Genomic DNA, 23,498 nt, shown 5'->3' with positions numbered 1-23,498 from the left:
CTCGACTCTCTCAGTCCAATGGAAAAGCAATCGCTCCAACATGGAGTACAGTCTCCTGAGTAGAACACCTCTGTTCCTTTCCAAACGAGAGCACACAGCTTTCTGCTGATGGGGGCCCTGAGCTTCGGCCAATTCCTCCTTTATACACACCTTCACACTCACACAACCTGCAGGTCTCTAGTAAGACTTAGACAGAGGATTGTAGACTTTTTCCCCACCCAAATTTCTTTACAGTCTCCAAGCTCCAGACCCTGATTCAGAACTGCCAAACTTAGAGAAAACTGAAATCCCAGTCTTTACCACTTGGAAATAGGGATGAGCTCGATGTTCGACTCGAGCGCATGTTCAACTCGAACATCGGCCGTTCGTCTGTTCGGCGAATTCAGAACTTTGTGGACCGTTTGCACCAAATTTGTGTATAAATTTGCATGTTAGCCTTTAAAATTAGCAATTTTAATTTCAAACGTTCGAGTCCCATAGACTTTAATAGGGTTCTAAATTTCGTACAAATTTTATTTCCGTTTGAAGGTTCTGGTGCGAACCAAACTGGGGGGTGTTCGGCTCATCCCTACTTGGAAACAATACTCTGAAACAGGGGTCTGCAACCCGCGGGCCGCATACTACCTGCCACTGCTAATTGCCCGGCCTGTCAGTGCCCGTGATTAATTTGCGGGCAACTGGCCCACAGACATGTTCCCCCTGTACTCTTCATTGCTCTATACCTCTTCCCTGGGCCAGTTGATAACCTCCCATGGTTTCCAATACCACCTCTATGCAGACGACGCCCAGATCTATCTCTCCACTCCTCAACTCACCCCCTCGATCTCCTCACAGATCTCCAACTTACTGAATGACATATCAGTACGGATGACAAACTCAATCTTTCTAAAACTGAGCTTGTTATATTTCCTCCTTCACCATTAATATCAACAACACAACCATTTGTCCCTCCACACATGCCAGGGTCCTGAGTGTAATCCTTGACTCTAACCTCTCCTTCAGCCCCCATATCCAATCACTGGCTAAATCCTGCCGTCTTCACCTCCACAATATCTCCAGAATTCAACACTTCCTGACTAATGATACCACAAAGCAACTCATTCACTCCTTGATTATTTCCCGCCTTGACTACTGCAACTCTCTCCTTAATGGCCTACCCTTAAGCAGGCTATTCCCCCCTTCAGTCTATTATGAATGCTGCTGCTAGACTAATACACCTCACTAATCAATCCGTGACTGCCGCCCCTCTCTGCCAATCCCTTCACTGGCTTCCCCTACCCCACCGTGTAAAATTCGAAATGCTAACCATAAAATGCAAAGCCATCCACAACATCGCCCCCATCTACATAACCAACCTCATCTGCAGATATCACCCAAATCGCCCCCTCCGCGCCTCCCAGGGCCTCCTGCCTTCTAGCTCCCTTGTTACCTCCTCTCATGCTCGACTTCAAGACTTCTCCAGAGCCTCTCCCATTCTCTGGAACTCCCTGCCCCAGTCTGTCCGATTAGCCCCTACCCTGTCCACCTTTAGGAGATTCCTGAAAACTCATTTATTCAGGGAAGCCTATCCCACACCCACCTAACAACTGTCCCCGAGCCACCCCCATCAAATCATTCTCTGTAGCTATTACCTTTTGTACCACCACCCCCTCCCTTTAGAATGTAAGCTCTATGAGCAGGGCCCTCCTGTACCTTTTGTATTGTACTGTAATTGTGTTGCCCCCCTTATACATTGTAAAGCGCTGAGTAAACTGTTGGCGCTATATAAATTGTGTATTATAATATTAATAATAATAATAGTTGGACAGCGGCGAGCAACTGATATCACAGGGCTGGATGGGGGTGGGAACCGCTAAAGTTAACTTTTTACATTAAACAGCGGGTGATTGTTTGCTGGGTACAACCAATCACCAGCCTGTTGATGTAAAAAGTTAACTTCAGCATTTCCCGCCCTCATCCAGCCCTGTGATACCAGCTACTCACCTCTGTGCTCTACAACTGTGTAAGGTAGGAGAGTTCCTACACAGTGTGTATTTTTGGGGTGGGGTACAAGGGAGGCAGAGGACACCATGGGGGCAGAGGACACTATGGGGGCAGAGGACAGAGAACACTATGGAGGCAGAGGGCAGAGGACACTATAGGGGCAGAGGACACTATGAGGACAGAGGATACTATGGGGGCAGAGGACAAAGGACACTGGGGGGGCAGAGAATACTATGGGAGCAGAGGACAGAGGACACTATGGGGGCACAGGGCAGAGGACACAATGGGGGCAGAGGACAGAGGACACTATGGGGGTAGAGGACAAAGGAAACTATGGGGACAGAGGACCAATGACACTATGGGGGTAGATTACAGAGGACACTATAGGTGCAGAGGGCACTATGGGGGCGGAGGACAGAGGACACTATGGGGGCAGAGGACAGAGGACACTCTGGGGGCAGAGGACAGAGGACACTCTGGGGGCAGAGGACACTACGGGGCCAGAGGACACCACCGTGGGCAGGGGGGGAAGGGACAGAGGACACTGCTTTGGGGGGCACAGGAAACTTGCCATGGAGGGGGCAGCGGGCACTATGGGAGTGATGTGAAGGGGGACAGAGGACACTGCAATAGGGGGGACCCTATTAGGGACTCCATCACCCCTGGGGACAGAGACCCCTTCTCACTTGGGGACAGGGACCCCTTCTCACCTGGGGACAGGGACTTCAGCTGCTCTCAGGACAGGGACCCTATCACCCCTGAGGACAGGAACCCCTTTTTACTTGGGCACTAAGCCCCCATCTTCCCTAGGGGCATGCTGGCTGGCAGGGCTGGCATCAGCCACCCTTGGGTGCCAGGATGGGGGAGGGGCAGTAAAATCGGAATCCCCAGCCACATGCTCCCTCAGGGTGAACTGGCTTGTATTAGTGAAGGACCTTAGACCTCTTTCACACTGGGGTGCTTTTCAGGCATTTTAGCTCTAAAAATAGCGACTGTAAAGCACCTGAAAATCGCCTCTCAAGCCACCCCAGTTTGAAAGCCTGAGTGCTTTCATACTGGGGTGGTGCGCTTGCAGGATGGGTAAAAAAAAGTCCTGCAAGCAGCATCTTTGGGGCAATTGAATGGGCAGCACTGCCGGAGCCCTGCAGTGCCGCAACATGGGTGTTATTAACCCTTTCTTTGGCAGCTAGCGGGGGTTAAAAGTGCCCTTCTAGCAGTCAAAAGTGCCTACATAACAGCGATAAAGTGCAGCTAAAACTAACGTCACTTCACCGCTGTGACGGGAGTCACTTTGGGCAGGGGGCTGGTGGAACCCAGGATCCCTTGGAGAAGTTGGGAAACCCTACAGAGCACAGAGCTGAAATCCAATTCTCTTTCATACATCTACAATCTGCACTGTGCGTAGCTGGTGACTGTTGCATTTCTGACCAGTGGTGGCCCGTGCACTATGGGCGCACGGGCACCGCCCCCCATCCATGCGCTCGGCCCCTTTCAGGATGCCAGACACATGGATTCCTATGGCAGGTGCGGGAGGAGTGGCTTCAAAATAGAGTGGGCTCAGGGAGCAGAGGGTGCGCCCTGAGCCCACCCAATTGTGTGACGATAGCGAATTAATTTTCACTATTTTCACGCTAACCTTCCTCCCAGACAATCATGAGGCAGGGCGTCAGACCTGTTTCCTGATTGGCCAAAGTGCCAGGCCACATTATTGGATGTCTGGTGCTTAGAAAGAGGCCTCAGAGACAATGTCTCTGGAGCTGTGGTCGCGGTAAGTGTCAGAGCCGCGCAGGGGGAGGTTGAGGGTGCTGTCAGAGCTGTGAGCCCCGCAAGTTGGGGGGGGGGGGTCAGTGGGCACAGTGGCTGCGTTTGACGGGCACAAGTGGCTGTGTTTGATGGGCACAAGTGGCTGTGTTTGATGGGCACAAGTGGCTGCATATGATAGGCACAAGTGGCTGCATATGATGGGCACAAGTGGCTGCATTTGACAGGCACAAGTGGCTGCATATGATATATGCAGATAATATGGGAATGTTTGCCTTGAGTTCAGCTTAAAAGTAAATATGTCCATTTAACTAATATTGGAGTTAATATTAGAGTGGATATAGAGACCAATATACAGTGCCTTGCGAAAGTATTCGGCCCCCTTGAACTTTTCAACCTTTTGCCACATTTCAGGCTTCAAACATAAAGATATAAAATTTTAACTTTTTGTGAAGAATCACCAACAAGTGGGACAAAATTGTGAAGTGGAACGAAATCTATTGGATAATTTAAACTTTTTTAGCAAATAAAAAACTGAAAAGTGGTGCGTGCAAAATTATTCGGCCCCTTTACTTTCAGTGCAGCAAACTCACTCCAGAAGTTCAGCGAGGATCTCTGAATGATCCAATGTTGTCCTAAATGACTGATGGTGATAAATAGAATCCACCTGTGTGTAATCAAGTCTCTGTATAAATGCACCTGCTCTGTGATAGTCTAAGGGTTCTGTTGAAAGCACAGAGAGCATCATGAAGACCAAGGAACACACCAGGCAGGTCCGTAATACTGTTGTGGAGAAGTTTAAAGCCGGATTTGGATACAAAAAGATTTCCCAAGCTTTAAACATCCCAAGGAGCACTGTGCAAGTGATAATTTTGAAATGGAAGGAGTATCAGATCACTGCCAATCTACCAAGACCTGGCCTTCCCTCTAAACTTTCAGCTCAGACAAGGAGAAGACTGATCAGAGATGCAGCCAAGAGGCCCATGATCACTCTGGATGAACTGCAGAGAACTACAGCTGAGGTGGGAGATTCTGTTCATAGGACAACAATCAGTCGTACACTGCACAAATCTGGCCTTTATCGAAGAGTGGCAAGAAGAAAGCCATTTCTCAAAGATATCCATAAAAAGTCTTGTCTAAAGTTTGCCACAAGCCACCTGGGAGACACACCAAACATATGGAAGAAGGTGCTCTGGTCAGATGAAACCGAAATCTAACTTCTTGCCCACAATGCAAAACGATATGTTTGGCGTAAAAGCAACACAGCTCATCACCCTCAACACACCATCCCCACTGTCAAACATGGTGGTGGCAGCATCATGGTTTGGGCCTGCTTTTCTTCAGCGGGGATAGGGAAGATGGTTAAAATTGAGGGGAAGATGGATACAGCCAAATATAGGACCATTCTGGATGAAAACCTGTTGGAGTCTGCAAAAGACCTGAAACTGGGACGGAGATTTATCTTCCAACAAGACAATGATCCCAAACATACAGCAAAATCTACAAAGGAATGGTTCACAAATAAATGTATCCAGGTGTTAGAATGGCCAAGTCAAAGTCCAGACCTGAATCCAATCGAGAATCTGTGGAAAGAGCTGAAAACTGCTGTTCACAAACGCAACCTCACTGAGCTCGAGCTGTTTTGCAAGGAAGAATGGGCAAGAATTTCAGTCTCTCGATGTGCAAAACTGATAGAGACATACCCCAAGCGACTTGCAGCTGTAATCACAGCAAAAGGTGGCTCTACAAAGTATTAACGCAAGGGGGCCGAATAATTTTGCACGCTCCCACTTTTCATTTTTTTATTAGTTAAAAAAGTTTCAAAAATCCAATAGATTTCGTTCCACTTCACAATTGTGTCCCACTTGTTGGTGATTCTTCACAAAAAATAAAAATTTGATATCTTTATGTTTGAAGCCTGAAATGTGGCAAAAGGTTGAAAAGTTCAAGGGGGCCAAATACTTTCGCAAGGCACTGTAAATGATATCTGAGAAGCCAAGTTTTCAATCCTTCTTCTGACATGATTATAAGTTTTGTATTTGATCAAATAAAAAATATTGAATTAAATTAACTTCACTGAGCATTATTTCTATAACTAGTTTTAAATTTGTAAATTAACAACTGATTTAGCACAGGAAGCCCAACCTGCGTTCTACTTTTTCTTTTAAATCGGCCTTAAAAAAAAAAAGATTTGGCACATAAAACATACCAGCTACCAGCATTTGAGTCACACTTGCTGTTGCTGTGCCAAATCTAAAGCTTCTACATTTCATCAGGACATCTGCATCTTGTTAACATTCACTTTTGTCACAATACACCCAGCATTATATTCACCAGCCAATCAAACAAAACAATCCATTTAAGACATTGGGGTTACCGTAATAAAAAACTAAAACTGGAGAGTGCAAGATTTGCTACATGGCAGCCAATCAGCTTCTATTTTCATCTTTTTCAGTTAGGCTTTCACAAAAAACCTGGAAGCTGATGCAGAGGCTGTACCAGATTTTGCATGCTCCAGTTTTAGTAAATCAACCCCATTGGCTGTTTGGGTAAATTATTGGTTTCATCAGTAATTATCCCCATTTGGAGCCCCACTACACTTGATCCTGAATTTTTTTTTGCCATGTAGGTTAGATGTGTTTTGCGAATGAAGATTCCAGCATAACATCTTTTTTGCAATGTTGCAAGAAGTTAAAACGAACTTAAAAACAAATACAAGATTATACAAATTTCTGCTTTTTGTATGCTTCTATGCTTAGAAGTTATTTTACATATGCTACATTTTATTAAATTATAACTCTTTTCATCCAGTGGCATAGTATTTCTTAATTTTCTACATGAAATGAACCTCCCAATATTTTAAAGTTGTAATTTAATAAGCACAAGCTCAAGTGGCTCAATTTCCTCTCTTCAATAGACATTGCAAAGAAACTTGCTGTTAACACTGTATTTGTAAGCGCAAAAACATGTACCGCAAACTTTTAAATTGACCTAAACATAGATGATTGATCATTTATTCATAAAAAATAAGGTGAATTAAGCAAATTACTTGAGAAAGCTCTAAAGCCTCGTGCACACGATCTGACTTTCCGATGGGAAATGTGTGTTGATGGGTTTTCCGCGAATAAATGTTGGCTAGCAGGTTTTCAAATTTTCTGCGGACAAATGCCTGTTGTTGGATTTTCCGAGCGTGTGTACACAAGTCAGTCGGACAAACGTCCAAAGTACAAACATGCATGCTCAGAAGCAAGGATGAGCCAGAAGCGGTCGGTCTTGTAAATTAGCGTTCGTAATGGAGAATTAACATTCGTGATGTGGCAAATTATGAAATCTTGAAATACAGCGCACACTCTCTTCTTCTTTAATGGAATAATAATGAAGCTGCTTTGCTGGTGATACTGATGGAGTTATTGCAAACAAATTTTCAAAGGCTTTTTTTTTTCCTAGTGATATCAAGAATAATATTATTATGCTTTTTTTTTCTTTTTTTTTTAGGCAAGTTACCACAATGCCACTATCCCATAGTTTTTAAGATCAAAGATACAACTACCCTGTTTCCCCGAAAATAAGACCTAGCGTGATTGTCGGTGATGGCTGCAATATAAGCCCTACCCCCAAATAAGCCCTAGTTAAAGTCATTGTAGGTCTTAAGCCTCATACACACGATTGGACTTTGTACAAACTTTCCTGTGGATTTTTGTACAAAGGGCGTCGGCCGAGATCTTGTATTGCATACACACGGCAGAACTTTTTCAGCCAACTTTGACCAAATCACGTGGTTTTTCTGCTCTTTACCACCACCTTTGGTCAACTTCTGTATTGTTGTCTGATCTTTTGCATTGGTTCTGAGCATGCGTGTTTGTACTTTGTACAAAAGTCCTATGGTTTTCTGTACACACGATCAGACTTTGCTCCATCGGACTTTTGTTGCCAGAAAGTTTGTCCGTTCGCACAGCCAACAAAAGTCCAATGAAAAACGAAAAAGTTTGTCCGATAGAGTGTACACACGGTCGGATGTTGCTCCAAAACAGCTAATTTGCATGTTTGTTGTCAAAAAGTCTGATCGTGTGTACGGGCCTTTATTTTCAGGGTAGGGCTTATTTTCGGGGGAAACAGGGTAGGGCTTATTTGGGGGTAGGGCTTATATTGCAGCCATCACCGACAATCACGCTAGGTCTTATTTTTGGGGAAACAGGGTATGTTGGTGTCCCTTGCTAATTTTACATTTTTTTTTTTTTTATTTAACTGCCCACTCCCAAAATTTAATTTGAAGTAAAACACATAACCAAGTATTATTCTCCACATTTTTTGTATTGTGCATTAAAAAAAAGAAAACAAATAAAATTACAAAAAAAACATGCTATCTGCCAATAGAACTTAACCAAAAAGTGCATTCTATGCATCCAAAAATATAGAAAATATACCAAAATAAAACATAATTTAATCAAAAAAATTATGTCAAAGCAATAACTCCAAGGCCAATAATAAATAAGACTCTATCTCCTCCGCAATATGGCTGGTTGACAAACGGCCATTCAGTAGCTAACTGAAAAGCGCAAAATGAAAAGCGCAAAATAAAAAGTGCGTAATGAAAAGTGGGAAGAAAAGCGCAAATCGACACTTACCAAACTTCTACTAACACGAAGGAGAAAAGGTATTTTGCTTATCAACTAGAAAAATATAGCACCACATCCCTTAGAGAATATTTTTTTTTTATATCAGAGAAAGTTTATTGAAAAACAACAAAACATTTAAGTACAACTTGCAGCTTACATCTCAAGTTCAAATCTTTGGCACAGTGTACAAACTTGTTCATCTTTACAAAAAAAAATAAACTATACAGTTATTTCACCACTTGACATGCCTCGGCACCCCAGCCTCCACAGAGATTGACGTATTATCTTCCACCTGTCCCCTGATTCACCCATACAGAGTTATGTATTTTCAGTGGGTTTCTAACAGTCACCGCCCCTCCTATTCTAGTTTCACTCCCCCAGCCCTTATCTCAGCATTCTGTCCAGAACTAAATCAACCGGTGAAAGACCAGGAGCATCTAACCAAAACGCCCAGAGTTTCTCAAATTTTTCCGGTCGCCCTCTATGTTGAAAAATTTACTTTTCCATCTTAATAGTATCCCCCATTTGGGCGATCCATTCCCCCAGTGTTGGGGGCTCGGGTGCCTTCCAATCCCGAAGAATTATCTTCCGTGCTTGGAACAGGGCCCTGGCCACGGCCTGTCCATTATTGTTACCCATGGAAACGTCATCCAGGATCCCAAGGAGACATGGTTTCGGGTCTGAAGGTATGGTAATCTGAAACACTCTGTTAATAGTGTCCAGTACCCCTGTCCAGAATAGGTGTAGTTTGGGGCATCTCCACAGCAGGCCTTAGAGAATATTTAAGAAATTTAAAAAGGGTAAGTGGGATTTTTAAAGCGGTTCTTCACCCTAAAGGGGAAGTTCCGCTAGTATTATCCCTCCCCCCCTCCGGTGCCACAATCGGCACCTTTCGGGGGGGAGGGGGGTGCAGTTACCTGGATAATCCAGGTATCTGCACCCACTTCCGGCCAGACCGCCGCATGGCTCGGCCCACCCCCACATGGCTCGCCCCCCCCCCCCCCCGTTGTGTTCTGGGAAACACACAGTTCCCAGAGACACAGCGGGGGACCATAAGAGAAGCGCAGCGCAACTCGCGCATGCGCAGTAGGGAACCGGGCAGTGAAGCCCTCATGCTTCACTTCCCGATTCCCTGACAGAGGATGGCGGCGGTGGCTGCACCGAGACGAGCGATCGCTCGTCACCTGCCGCCGACATCGCTGGAACCTGGGACAGGTAAGTGTGATATTATTAAAAGTCAGCAGCTGCAATATTAGTAGCTGCTGGCTTTTAATATTTTTTTTTTAGGTGCAGCTCCTCTTTAAGGTGCCAAATTAGAACAAAATGATTTTATAAAAAAAGAAATGTATTCAAACCGTAAAAATAGACATACAAAGAGTAAATGTTAATGTTATAGTACTGAATAAATGTAGCGCTATGAGTATAAACTATAAATTTACAGTGCAAATCCCTAATCTCAATGAGTTCTAAATAATAAATAGTCCATTCAATAAAATAAAAATGAAAGTGAATGAAAAACTCTTCTTATGCTCGATGTCTCCACACAATTCCACCACTGTGATTTTTCGTCCTCAAAAGGAGTGCACACCACCACCAGTAAAAACGCGCGCTCACCTCCCAGATGAATTCAAAACACATAAGCGGGTCTCCCCACGAGTCCTTTGCTCTCTTTTCCTCTTCCCAATCAATGGTGGATACTTCAAATTGCTCTTTTCTAATGGTAACCCAGCACACTTGTCTCCAAAGGAAACAAATCACCTTCCAGCTTTGCTCAAGATTCCATGAGTTCAGGATATGAAAATAACAAATATAGAGACCATAGTGTACTCTGTATACCAATTTATTCCAAGCCCCCATATAGATCAGTTACACTTGCAAGATAAAACCTTTTAAAATTCACATATAAAACTCCAGAGTAACGCCGCCATGTACACACTCACAGTGCCTGGCTGAACGTCACTATCGGCTCCTCCCTTCTAGACGCGTATCGGCCAATCAGTGACCTTCCTCGGTAGATGGGTGGGCTGATCCTTCTAAGCTATATTATAGTGTATTGTCGCTATAGCAACCCACCAGGCGTTGCCGCGGCTCAGTCTGCAGCACGGAAAGGACCTCCCACTGTCTCCAAGTCACACATTTCTAAGACAGGGAAATGTGTCTCTCCTGCTGCGGTCCTCCAACTTGCAGTTAGGATGTTATAAATCCCTATGCACCCACAGACTTAACTTAGCAATCTCCGGTATACAATATATCACATATTTAGCATTACTAAGCACAAAAAAAACACCATTATTAACAAACTAAAATAACCAAATTATAATCATACATATTAATTACATACATTTATACAAAAAATCTTAAGAATATTTAATTAGAGATATTTATACTAAGGACTTTATTAATGTAAAATTATATACCACTAAATAAAAATTACGATTATCATATGCAAATTTGAATTATTTTATCAACGTACTTCCTATGTTTATGTACATATAGGATCACCACTCCCATGATAAATACACACACTAGTATGAAGATAAAAAAGTTAAAACACATTTTAAATTATTATATTACCTACTGAGCATTTATGAAGGTTTTTCTAAAATCACCCATTAAAAATAAAACAGTTTAGATCAAAATCTATATTGAGCCCCCTAGGCGTTAAAACCTTGGTCCCATATATCCAAGCTGATTCACATTGGCTTAATTGTCTTATGAAATTCCCCCATCTGCAATGATGTTTTAACTTTTCTATGGCCCAAAATTTTAACTGGCTGGGATTTCTATCATGAACATCCATAAAATGTTTAGAAACACAGTATTCTTTTTTTTTTCCTTTATCAATCATGCTGATGTGCTCAAGCACCCTTACCAGCAGTGGTCTGGATGGATGTTTGACCCCCATACTGCAGTTTGCATGTACACTCCAACATATATACAACCCTTTCAGTAGAACAGGTAATGAAATCTTTTATCTTGTGTAACCTTCCAGTAGCCGTGGCCACAAATTCAAATTTATTTTTTACATTACTTCCTTTGGATGTTCTACAGGCCAAACACTTCCTACGGGCATAAAAGCCAGTGAGAAAGGGAGTTAAAGTCCCTACTGCATTATTATGTTTATTAGGGGGGGTTCTAGGGCTCCCGGGGCTAAAATGTCTCTCAAGTTGGGGGCTGTACTAATACATGTGCTGACTAATTTAATCTCATACTGACTGATTTCATCTCATCTCAGCACATGTATTAGTACTGTAACATTAACATTTACTCTTTGTATGTCTGTTTTTACTGTTTGAATACATTTCTATTTTAATAAAATCATTTTGTTCTAATTTGGCACCTTAAAAATCCCACTTACCCTTTTCAAATTTCTGAAATGTTCTACTAACACGAAATTACCAGAAGGAGCCCAAAGGGTGGCGCTAAAGAGCTGAAAAACAACATAGTACGTCACTATGTTCTTATTTATTGGCCAACAATTGTGTGCCGGGTGTATGCAAGACAAGTTTGGGCCAACGCCCTTCGGATAAAAGTAAACGGTTTTGTTAGCCAACAATCCGATCGTGTGTATGAGGCTTAAGGGCTCATTTACACGTGGGTGGTCCAGTGCATTTAATGCATGTCCAATAATGTGCATTGTATTAAGCAGCCCATTAGTTTGAATGCACCGCAACGGACCTGATGCATTTTTGCTAGCGTAGTGTACTGCACTGCAGCTGTGCTGTAAGGGGCGCATTGTGGTGTGTAAATGGGCTAGAAATGAAATGATAAAAAAAGATGAACTATAAATGAGCAAATGTCACTTGACATAACAAAATACAACACATATTTTAGGCTTTTGTTAGAACAGGACCAATTCAGGACACCACAAGGTTTCAATATGTAAAATAAACGGTTAAATGCAAAATCTGTTAATGACTAGTGATGGACGAACTTCCGACGGGACGTTTCGCGAACGCGAAACGCGAACGGACACAAACGTTCGCGAAAACGACCGTTCGCCGCGGGCTCCATTGACTTCAATGGGAGGCGAATTTCGCAAACCTTTAGGTCGAATTTGCGGCCACGGGGTAATTATTAGGGGGTAGCACGTAGTCCCACCACCTGGACAATAGCATAATACATGTATGAGGTGAATTTGGGATCGATAACTACAAGCATTTTTTTTTTATTTGGGAAATTGTTCTGACAATTCAGGACTATGGAGCTAATGAAGGCAATGGAGGAGAGGGAAGGTCAGGGACCAGGGTAGGCAAACAAGAGGGTGCAGGAGATACAGAGCACTGACAGCAGCACCGTAATACAGAGCACTGACATCAGCACCGTGACATACAGCGCTGACAGCAGCTCCGTGACATACAGCGCTGACAGCAGCTCCGTGACATACAGCGCTGACAGCATCTCCGTGACATACAGCGCTGACAGCAGCTCCGTGACATACAGCGCTGACAGCAGCTCCGTGACATACAGCGCTGACAGCAGCACCGTGACATACAGCGCTGACAGCAGCTCCGTGACATACAGCGCTGACAGCAGCTCCGTGACATACAGCGCTGACAGCAGCTCCGTGACATACAGCACTGACAGCAGCTCCGTGACATACAGCGCTGACAGCAGCTCCGTGACATACAGCGCTGACAGCAGCACCGTGACATACAGCGCTGACAGCAGCTCCGTGACATACAGCGCTGACAGCAGCTCCGTGACATACAGCACTGACAGCAGCTCCGTGACATACAGCGCTGACAGCAGCTCCGTGACATACAGCGCTGACAGCAGCACCGTGACATACAGCGCTGACAGCAGCTCCGTGACATACAGCGCTGACAGCAGCTCCGTGACATACAGCGCTGACAGCAGCTCCGTGACATACAGCGCTGACAGCAGCTCCGTGACATACAGCGCTGACAGCAGCTCCGTGACATACAGCGCTGACAGCAGCTCCGTGACATACAGCGCTGACAGCAGCTCCGTGACATACAGCGCTGACAGCAGCACCGTGACATACAGCGCTGACAGCAGCTCCGTGACATACAGCGCTGACAGCAGCACCGTGACATACAGCGCTGACAGCAGCTCCGTGACATACAGCGCTGACAGCAGCTCCGTGACATACAGCACTGACAGCAGCTCCGTGACATACAGCGCTGACAGCAGCTCCGTGACATACAGCGCTGACAGCAGCACCGTGACATACAGCGCTGACAGCAGCTCCGTGACATACAGCGCTGACAGCAGCTCCGTGACATACAGCGCTGACAGCAGCTCCGTGACATACAGCGCTGACAGCAGCTCCGTGACATACAGCGCTGACAGCAGCTCCGTGACATACAGCGCTGACAGCAGCTCCGTGACATACAGCGCTGACAGCAGCTCCGTGACATACAGCGCTGACAGCAGCACCGTGACATACAGCGCTGACAGCAGCTCCGTGACATACAGCGCTGACAGCAGCTCCGTGACATACAGCGCTGACAGCAGCACCGTGACATACAGCGCTGACAGCAGCTCCGTGACATACAGCGCTGACAGCAGCTCCGTGACATACAGCGCTGACAGCAGCTCCGTGACATACAGCGCTGACAGCAGCTCCGTGACATACAGCGCTGACAGCAGCTCCGTGACATACAGCGCTGACAGCAGCTCCGTGACATACAGCGCTGACAGCAGCTCCGTGACATACAGCGCTGACAGCAGCTCCGTGACATACAGCGCTGACAGCAGCTCCGTGACATACAGCGCTGACAGCAGCTCCGTGACATACAGCGCTGACAGCAGCTCCGTGACATACAGCGCTGACAGCAGCTCCGTGACATACAGCGCTGACAGCAGCTCCGTGACATACAGCGCTGACAGCAGCACCGTAAGCAGCCCCAGGAGGAAGTCAGCACAGCACAGGGATGGTGTGATCCCCTCATAATAAGAACCCCCAGGAGGAAGTCAGCACAGCACAGGGATGGTGGGAGCCCCTCATAATAAGAACACCCAGGAGGAAGTCAGCACAGCACAGGGATGGTGGGAACCCCTCATAATAAGCAGCCCCAGTAGAAATATGACACCGCTCAACCTCTTCAAAGAGGAGGGTAGGGGCATATAGTACGGTGTGCTTTTTTGGGTCAGGGAAGTGAGCCAAATGAATTAAGAAGGTCTGTGTGCTTGATTCCAAAAATTGTTTATAGACATATACATGGTCTACTGATCACATGTGTTGAATTCCTCCGAGATCCATGCCTCATTCATTTTTAGAAATGTGAGGTAGTTAACACTGTGGTGAGCTAGGCGAGTACGCTTATCGGTCACAATCCCCCCTGCTGCGCTGAACGTCCTTTCGGACAGGACACTGGATGAGGGGCAAGCCAACAGTTCGATTGCAAATTGGGCAAGCTCTGGCCAGAGGTCAAGCCTGCCCACCCAGTAGTCTAGGGGTTCATCACTCCTCAGAGCGTCCACATCGGCCGTTAACCCAATGTAGTCGGACACCTGACGGTCTAGGCGTTCCCTGATGCTGGATCCGGATGACACCTGTCGATGGGTCGGCTGAAAGAATGACCTCATATCCGAAGTCACCAACACATCTTCAAACCGGCCTCTTCTTGCAGGCGCTGTTGGATTGGTACCCGCAAATCCTTCTCTGGGAGTGGGAATTGCTCCTCTGCCAGCGCACGCAAAAGCAGAATGCAGCATTTCTCGAAGCAAGGCCTGGAAGTGCTGCATTCTGACAGCCCTCTGCGACGGCGGTAACATTTCCGCCATTTTGTGTTTGTACCGGGGGTCTAAGTACGTTGCCACCCAGTACTGGTCCTTGACCCTCATGCTTTTTATACGGGGGTCCCTATTAAAACACTGGAGCATGAAGGCCCCCATTTGCACTAAAGTGGAAGCGGTGTGGTGGCCTGGCTCCTGCTCATCATCCAGGATAATGTCGTCCTCTTCATTCTCCTCTCCCCATCCTCGCACAACAGGGATCCCAGAAAGGTTTAAAGCATGCTCTTCTTGCTCCTGCTCATCCGCCCCGGCACCATCCTCCTCTGACTCCTCATCAGACTCCTGTTGTTGACTTGTCTCAGATAGAGTAGCCCCCCCTGGGAATTCATCCAGCATTGCGACTTCCTCATCTTCCCGCTCCTGCTCCTCCACAGCCTGATCAATGACACGACGCAATGCACGCTCCAGAAAGAAGGCATAAGGTACCATGTCACTGATGGCGCCATGGCTGCGACTGACCAGTTTGGTGATCTCCTCAAATGGCCGCAGAAGTCTGCATGTGTCGCGCATGAGCAGCCACTGGCGCGGTGAAAAAAAACCCAGCTCCCCAGAACCGTTTCTTTCGCAGAGTTCATACAGGTAGACGTTAACTGCACGTTTCTGCTGGAGCAGCCTATCAAGCATATAGAAGGTTGAGTTCCATCGCGTCGGGCAATCGCAAATAAGACGTCTGACCGGCAGATGGTGTCGCCGCTGAATGTCAGCAAGGCGAGCCATGGCCGTGTAAGATCTTCTGAAATGGGCCGAGATTTTCCTTGCCTGCCGCAAGATGTCCTGGACCCCAGGGTATTTGACAAGGAATCGCTGCACGACCAAGTTTAAGACGTGTGCCATGCACGGCACGTGCGTGATTTTGCCCTGTTTCAATGCGCTAAGCAGATTGGCACCGTTGTCACACACCACTTTACCAACTGTCAAATTGAGCGGTGTTAGCCACTCATCTGCCTGTGAACGCAAAGCTGAAAGGAGTGCCGGGCCAGTGTGGCTCTTTGCTTCCAGGCACAACAGACGCAGCACGGCATGGCAACGTCTCACCTGGCATGTGGAATAGGTTCTGGGGAGCTTGGGCGGTGCAGTGGAAGAGACGCTAGCAGCGGAAAAGGAGGAGGCAGCTGAGGAGGAGAGGGAGGAGGATGGAGTAGGAGGAGGAGAAGAAGAGTCAGGCCTGCATGCAATCCGTGGCGGTAAAACCAAATCTACACGGGTGCCACGGGTTACATGCTTGACGGCCGTCAGAAGGTTCACCCAGTGGGCAGTAAAACTGATATACCTTCCCTGCCCGTGTTTGCTAGACCACGTGTCTGTGGTCAGATGTATCTTGGCACCGACACTGTGTGCCAGAGATACATTCACTTGCCGCTGAACATGGCCATATAGCTCTGGGATGCCCTTCTCTGAGAAATACTTCCTTCCTGGGACCTTCCATTGTGGTGTTCCAATGGCCACAAATTTGCGAAAGGCCTCCGAGTCCACCAGTTTATATGGCAGTAGTTGGCGGGCTATGAGTTCTGACAAGCCAGCCGCCAACCGTTGGGCAAGAGGGTTATCCGGCGTCATCATTTTTTTACGCTCAAACATTAGGCCCACGGAAGCCTGCCTTTTTGCAGAAAAATGTGAGCTTGGCGTGATGGAAGGTGGAGTGGAGGACAATTGTGAGGAGAGAGGAGAAGGAGAAGTAGAAGACGAGGCTGGACGGTGAGAGCCTGCAGTGTGGCTTTGTGTGTTCCGTTGCTCCCACTGGGCTCGGTGATGGCTGCTCATGTGCCTTCTTAAGGCGGTCGTCCCTAGGTGAGTATTGGGCTTACCGCGACTAACGCGTTGACTGCAAAGATTGCAGATGGCAACGCTATTGTCAGCAGCGGACACGTTAAAAAAAGCCCACACTGCGGAGCCATGTGCCGGTGTCCTGGGAGCGCCAGATGTGACCGTACATGGTCGATGACTCGCTCCTGATACATTTGCAGTCTGCTTTGTCCCTGCTGTGCAATGTAAGTCATTGCTGCTTCTCCTCCCTATCTGCTGGTCCATATCTCCCTCTGAACTCCCCTCCTCTTCCTCTCTTGTGGGCACCCACGTGACATCACTAGACACGTCATCATCAACGTCACCTTCCCCACCGCTATAAGTAGAGTAGGCAGCAACACCGGGGACCAACCTCCTCCTTGGGCTGATCTGGGTACTGGCGTCAGACTGCTGAGTAGCGCTTGTTGCTACCTCCTCTTCCTGATCCAATACCAAGAGTGGCTGCGCATCAGAAATGTCCTCTTGATATGGATCGGAAAATAATTCCAGTGACTCAAGCGGAAGGTATGTGGTGGTGGTGGTGGTGGTCGTGTTGTTGGTGGTAGTGTCTTTGGGGGTGCACATAGCAGAGAGTGAAGAAGAGGGTGCAGATCGAGAGGATGAGGAGGGTGCAGAAGAGTAAGGCTGAGCGAGCCACTCAACCAAGTCTGGTGCATCCTTTAAAGTAATTGAACGCACCTTCTGCAACTTCCCACTTTGGCTCAAGCCTGTTGCTCCTGCCCTACCCCTACCACCCCTGCGGAAGGGCCTGCCTCTTCCTCTGCATGTCATTTTTTAAATGACCCTGTGACAAAACTCTTAGTCCCTATACCGCTGAAGGACTGCTGCAGTATAGGTGAGCGGTCAGCAGTGGTGCACGTCAACCCTATCTATTGTGGACCTATAGCGGTCCTTACAGAACAGCAGACTGTACCGCACTCAAGCCTATGTACCGTAGCACCCTATACCAAGTTACCAGTCCTTATAAGAACTTTTGTGGACCAAGCAGGTTGTGTATTAGTGTTTAGCAGACTGTACGTCAGTCCCTATACCGCTGAAGGACTGCTGCAGTATAGGGCAGCGGTCAGCAGTGGTGCACGTCAACCCTATCTATTGTGGACCGATAGCGGTCCTTACAGAACAGCAGACTGTACCGCACTCAAGCCTATGTACCGTAGCACCCTATACCAAGTTACCAGTCCTTATAAGAACTTTTGTGGACCAAGCAGGTTGTGTATTAGTGTTTAGCAGACTGTACGTCAGTCCCTATACCGCTGAAGGACTGCTGCAGTATAGGGCAGCGGTCAGCAGTGGTGCACGTCAACCCTATCTATTGTGGACCGATAGCGGTCCTTACAGAACAGCAGACTGTACCGCACTCAAGCCTATGTACCGTAGCACCCTATACCAAGTTACCAGTCCTTATAAGAACTTTTGTGGAACAAGCAGGTTGTGTGTTAGTGATTAGCAGACTGTACGTCAGTCCCTATACCAATGAAGGACTGCTGCAGTATAGGGCAGCGGTCAGCAGTAGTGCACGGCAACCCTATGTATTGTGGACCGATAGCGGTCCTTACAGAACAGCAGACTGTACCGCACTCAAGCCTATGTACCGTAGCACCCTATACCAAGTTACCAGTCCTTATAAGAACTTTTGTGGACCAAGCAGGTTGTGTATTAGTGTTTAGCAGACTGTACGTCAGTCCCTATACCGCTGAAGGACTGCTGCAGTATAGGGCAGCGGTCAGCAGTGGTGCACGTCAACCCTATGTATTGTGGACCGATAGCGGTCCTTACAGAACAGCAGACTGTAACGCACTCAGGCCTATGTACCGTAGCACCCTATACCAAGTTACCAGTCCTTATAAGAACTTTTGTGGACCAAGCAGGTTGTGTGTTAGTGATTAGCAGACTGTACGTCAGTCCCTATACCAATGAAGGACTGCTGCAGTATAGGGCAGCGGTCAGCAGTAGTGCACGGCAACCCTATGTATTGTGGACCGATAGCGGTCCTTACAGAACAGCAGACTGTAACGCACTCAGGCCTATGTACCGTAGCACCCTATACCAAGTTACCAGTCCTTATAAAAACTTTTGTGGACCAAGCAGGTTGTGTGTTAGTGTTTAGCAGACTGTGCGTCAGTCCCTATACCGCTGAAGGACTGCTGCAGTATAGGGCAGCGGTCAGCAGTGGTGCACGTCAACCCTATCTATTGTGGACCGATAGCGGTCCTTACAGAACAGCAGACTGTACCGCACTCAAGCCTATGTACCGTAGCACCCTATACCAAGTTACCAGTCCTTATAAGAACTTTTGTGGACCAAGCAGGTTGTGTATTAGTGTTTAGCAGACTGTACGTCAGTCCCTATACCGCTGAAGGACTGCTGCAGTATAGGGCAGCGGTCAGCAGTGGTGCACGTCAACCCTATCTATTGTGGACCGATAGCGGTCCTTACAGAACAGCAGACTGTACCGCACTCAAGCCTATGTACCGTAGCACCCTATACCAAGTTACCAGTCCTTATAAGAACTTTTGTGGACCAAGCAGGTTGTGTATTAGTGTTTAGCAGACTGTACGTCAGTCCCTATACCGCTGAAGGACTGCTGCAGTATAGGGCAGCGGTCAGCAGTGGTGCACGTCAACCCTATCTATTGTGGACCGATAGCGGTCCTTACAGAACAGCAGACTGTACCGCACTCAAGCCTATGTACCGTAGCACCCTATACCAAGTTACCAGTCCTTATAAGAACTTTTGTGGAACAAGCAGGTTGTGTGTTAGTGATTAGCAGACTGTACGTCAGTCCCTATACCAATGAAGGACTGCTGCAGTATAGGGCAGCGGTCAGCAGTAGTGCACGGCAACCCTATGTATTGTGGACCGATAGCGGTCCTTACAGAACAGCAGACTGTACCGCACTCAAGCCTATGTACCGTAGCACCCTATACCAAGTTACCAGTCCTTATAAGAACTTTTGTGGACCAAGCAGGTTGTGTGTTAGTGATTAGCAGACTGTACGTCAGTCCCTATACCAATGAAGGACTGCTGCAGTATAGGGCAGCGGTCAGCAGTAGTGCACGGCAACCCTATGTATTGTGGACCGATAGCGGTCCTTACAGAACAGCAGACTGTACCGCACTCAAGCCTATGTACCGTAGCACCCTATACCAAGTTACCAGTCCTTATAAGAACTTTTGTGGACCAAGCAGGTTGTGTGTTAGTGATTAGCAGACTGTACGTCAGTCCCTATACCAATGAAGGACTGCTGCAGTATAGGGCAGCGGTCAGCAGTAGTGCACGGCAACCCTATGTATTGTGGACCGATAGCGGTCCTTACAGAACAGCAGACTGTACCGCACCCAAGCCTATGTACCGTAGCACCCTAGACAGACCAAGTTACCAGTCCTGATAAAGAGCTTTGTGGAACAAGTGAGTTGTGAATGATTAGCAGACTGCAGCAGAAGGGCAGCAGTCAAGTATAATATTCTTTCTATATTTGGAAGAAAGAATATTATACGTGTACAAGCCTATTACCGTACCACTGATACCAGTCCTGAAAAGAACCTTTGTGGAACTAATAGTAACAGCAAGTCTTTAAAATTATCCTCACTGCCTGACACACTGCTTCCTGCCTGTCCCTATACAAATTGGCAAAAAAGAGTAGGCTGGAACGATTAGCTGGAACAGCTCTTTTGTGGACCTGATAGTAACAGCTAATGATGATGATGATGATGATGATGAAGAAAGACTAATCTGGCTGAGCTGTCCCTAAAATAGCAGCATACAGCGCTCTGTCCCTTTATCTAAACTGACAAAAGAAACTCAGGCTGCTGACCTAACACCTATACCAGTCCTGAAAAGAACTTTTGTGTACCAAATAGCTAGCGTTTTCTCTGTCCCTACTCCACACAGGATCCTTTCCCTACAGTGACAGAAGAAAGAATGTAAAATGGCCACCGGATCGGGTGTATTTATAGGTTAGGGGGAATGTCCAAGTGTCCATGAGCTGTCATGTCTCAATTGGTTGTCCTGTAACACATGATAAACGTGTCACGAAAGGTTAAAGTTCTTGTATACATTAAACACGTAAGTCCGCCGGGGCGAACGACGGAAAAAGGCGTTCGAACCCGCGGACGGCGAAAGTCGGAAATTCGCCGCGAAACGACCGCCGGGCGAACCGTTCGGCCATCACTATTAATGACACCACAAGGTTACAATCTGTTAAAATGAATGAAAAAATGTAGTTTATCCACTCACAACCTTATTAAAAATCTGTGACAATGGAAGGCAAGTGTGCAAAACCTGGTGCAGCTCTGCATAAAAACCAATCAGCTTCCAGATTGTATTGTCAAAACTTTATTGAACAAGTTGAAGTAAGAAGCTGATTGGCTACCATACACAGCTGCTTCAGGTTCGGATTGCTTCAGTTTTAGTCAATCTTCCCCAGTGTGTTTTCTGTATTTTATATGACACTTTTTAGATTGTGCAAGCAGGCATTGTAATATAATATGTGACTTTTCCCATATATTTCAATTGAACGCTAGCATCACTGTGTTGTCTGATATCCCAGGTATTGTGTTCATAGCTGAACAGGATGTTTCTGTTTTGTATCGCTCGGTGTGCACTCAGTCTTTCTCTTCTATCTACTGTTTTCTCAATGTAGCTCAATGGTTTCTGATAATATACAGAAAGAAAGTGCAGCGCTAAGTATATAAACATATGTGAAACAAATATACATAAACATCAATCAAATAGTGAACCACATAAATCACTTTGTGAAAAATCAACTTATATGAATGAATAGTGACAAATGTATAACAAATAGATGAATACATTAAAAAGTGTCCATAAAGAAAAAGACCCAACAAAATTCCATTCTGAGCAGAAAGGAAATCCAAGAAAGCAGACATGACCTCAAGGTGTCATGTCATAGAGGCTTACCGGTAGGCCAGCGACCACCCTCATTCATGGTGGTCAAAAAGTGCTTAATCCATTGGCCAGTTCCACTGGCAATAGCTAAAATCTCCTCTCTGGTGACCCCAGACAGCAAAACAGCAACAGAAGTCAAATGGATACTTCAAGGAGTCAACCAACAGATAATATTGTGTGCCCACAGCAAGGATACTGCATTCTGTGTGCAAAGACATATTGCTGATGTTTTGTTAATGGACGCCATCGACATCAATCACTTGCCTACTCCAGCTAACATGCATCTAACATACATTTACTGTCTGAGGTTTAACCTTAAACTACTTAGAGGTTTCTTTACTGTAAGAGCGGCAAGGAATGCGGAATTCCCTTCCACAGGCAGTGGTCTCAGTGGGGGGCATTGATAGTTTCAAGAAACTATTAGATAAGCACCTGAACGACCGCACCATACAGAGATATACAATGTAATACTGACATATAATCACACACATAGGTTTGACTTGATGGACTTGTGTCTTTTTTAAACCTGACTTACTATGTAACTATGTAACTATATAAGACTATGGAAAGAGAAAAAGGTTCACCTTATATTAAAGCCCACCTAAGGCTGTGGTTTAACATTACTACTTCTAATCTATCACAAAACTAGGGCAGAGGAAGTAGTAGCCACACATTAGAGTTTCACCTGTAGAAAATCAATTTATCAAAATAAAATATGTAATTGTGTATCTTACCTTCTGATTGATGAAATGCCAGGACTAACATGACAATAAATATCTTGAAATTCTGCATTTTCTCATTCATCAATAAAATTGTATAACACTAATAAATCAGTCCAAAGGCGATGACCTACATTTTGTTGGTTATTTTCAGTAATATCTGTGACATAGCGGAATGTGCAGCCACCATAACCTCATGAGTAAATCTGCAGCATCTCTGACTTCTCATTCTTCTTGTGTGATTGTAAAGAGGAAGTGTATTATATGAAAATGCTTCTGTAGAGAAGTAACTTCTACAATGTCATGGGTTACAGGCGGCAAGCTGCCACACCATCCTTAAAGCATTTCTTACTGTCTTCTATCATTTACAAGAAATGGAAAAATGGCTGTATTTTCTGTGTAGGGACAAAATAAATGCTATTTTATTAAAGCCAGAAGACTTTTATTCAGCAATGCGTCATCCCCTAATCTATATCTGGGGCGCCAGACACATAGAGTTCTACAAGTTTTTTTTGTTTTTTTTAAGTACATGTACATATCTAATCATGTACTTATTTTTTAAGTACATGATTAGAGCCTGAGGCTGCTAATTGGCTTCAAAAAGTTTGGGCTTGGGACGCAATACTCTGCCTACCCACTTGTGACAAATTAGCAAATCTATATTGAGTTAGTTGAGTTATTTTGAGGGGACAGCAAATTTACACTATTAGCCTTTGTACACACGGTCGGACATTCTGACAACCAAATCCGCTGGATTTTGTCCGACGGATTTTGTCCAAAACTGTTGCGTACACACGGTCGGACAAAGTTGTCGGAAAATCCGATTGTTCAGAACGTGGTGACGTTATTTCATTAAGATGGGACTACGTTCAGGCTATTAGCCAATAGCTTTGGTCTAGGAATTTGATCTGAGCATGCGTGCCACTTTGTCCGATCGGAATTC

The 23,498-nt window shown here is 46.0% G+C and overlaps 1 protein-coding gene across 1 annotated transcript in view; it reads right to left on the bottom strand.

Annotated features, from left to right (window-relative positions):
* Positions 1–22,777, bottom strand: part of LOC143988891 (uncharacterized) — a 49,387-nt gene extending 26,610 nt beyond the window's left edge. Inside the window, exon 1 of the mRNA XM_077488810.1 lies at positions 22,571–22,777. Within this exon, the coding sequence (XP_077344936.1) occupies positions 22,571–22,640 (70 nt within the window). The 5' untranslated portion in view covers positions 22,641–22,777. The remainder of the gene's footprint in view (positions 1–22,570) is intronic.
* Between the last annotated feature and the right edge of the window lie 721 nt (positions 22,778–23,498).

Source organism: Lithobates pipiens, unplaced genomic scaffold (assembly GCF_037356315.1).
Source record: "Lithobates pipiens isolate NorthernLeopardFrog02 unplaced genomic scaffold, aLitPip1_a1.2 Scaffold_1, whole genome shotgun sequence".
Lineage (NCBI taxonomy): Eukaryota > Metazoa > Chordata > Amphibia > Anura > Ranidae > Lithobates > Lithobates pipiens.
The sequence above is the reverse complement of the archived record's forward strand: the minus strand, read 5'-3'. Positions and strand labels throughout refer to the sequence as shown.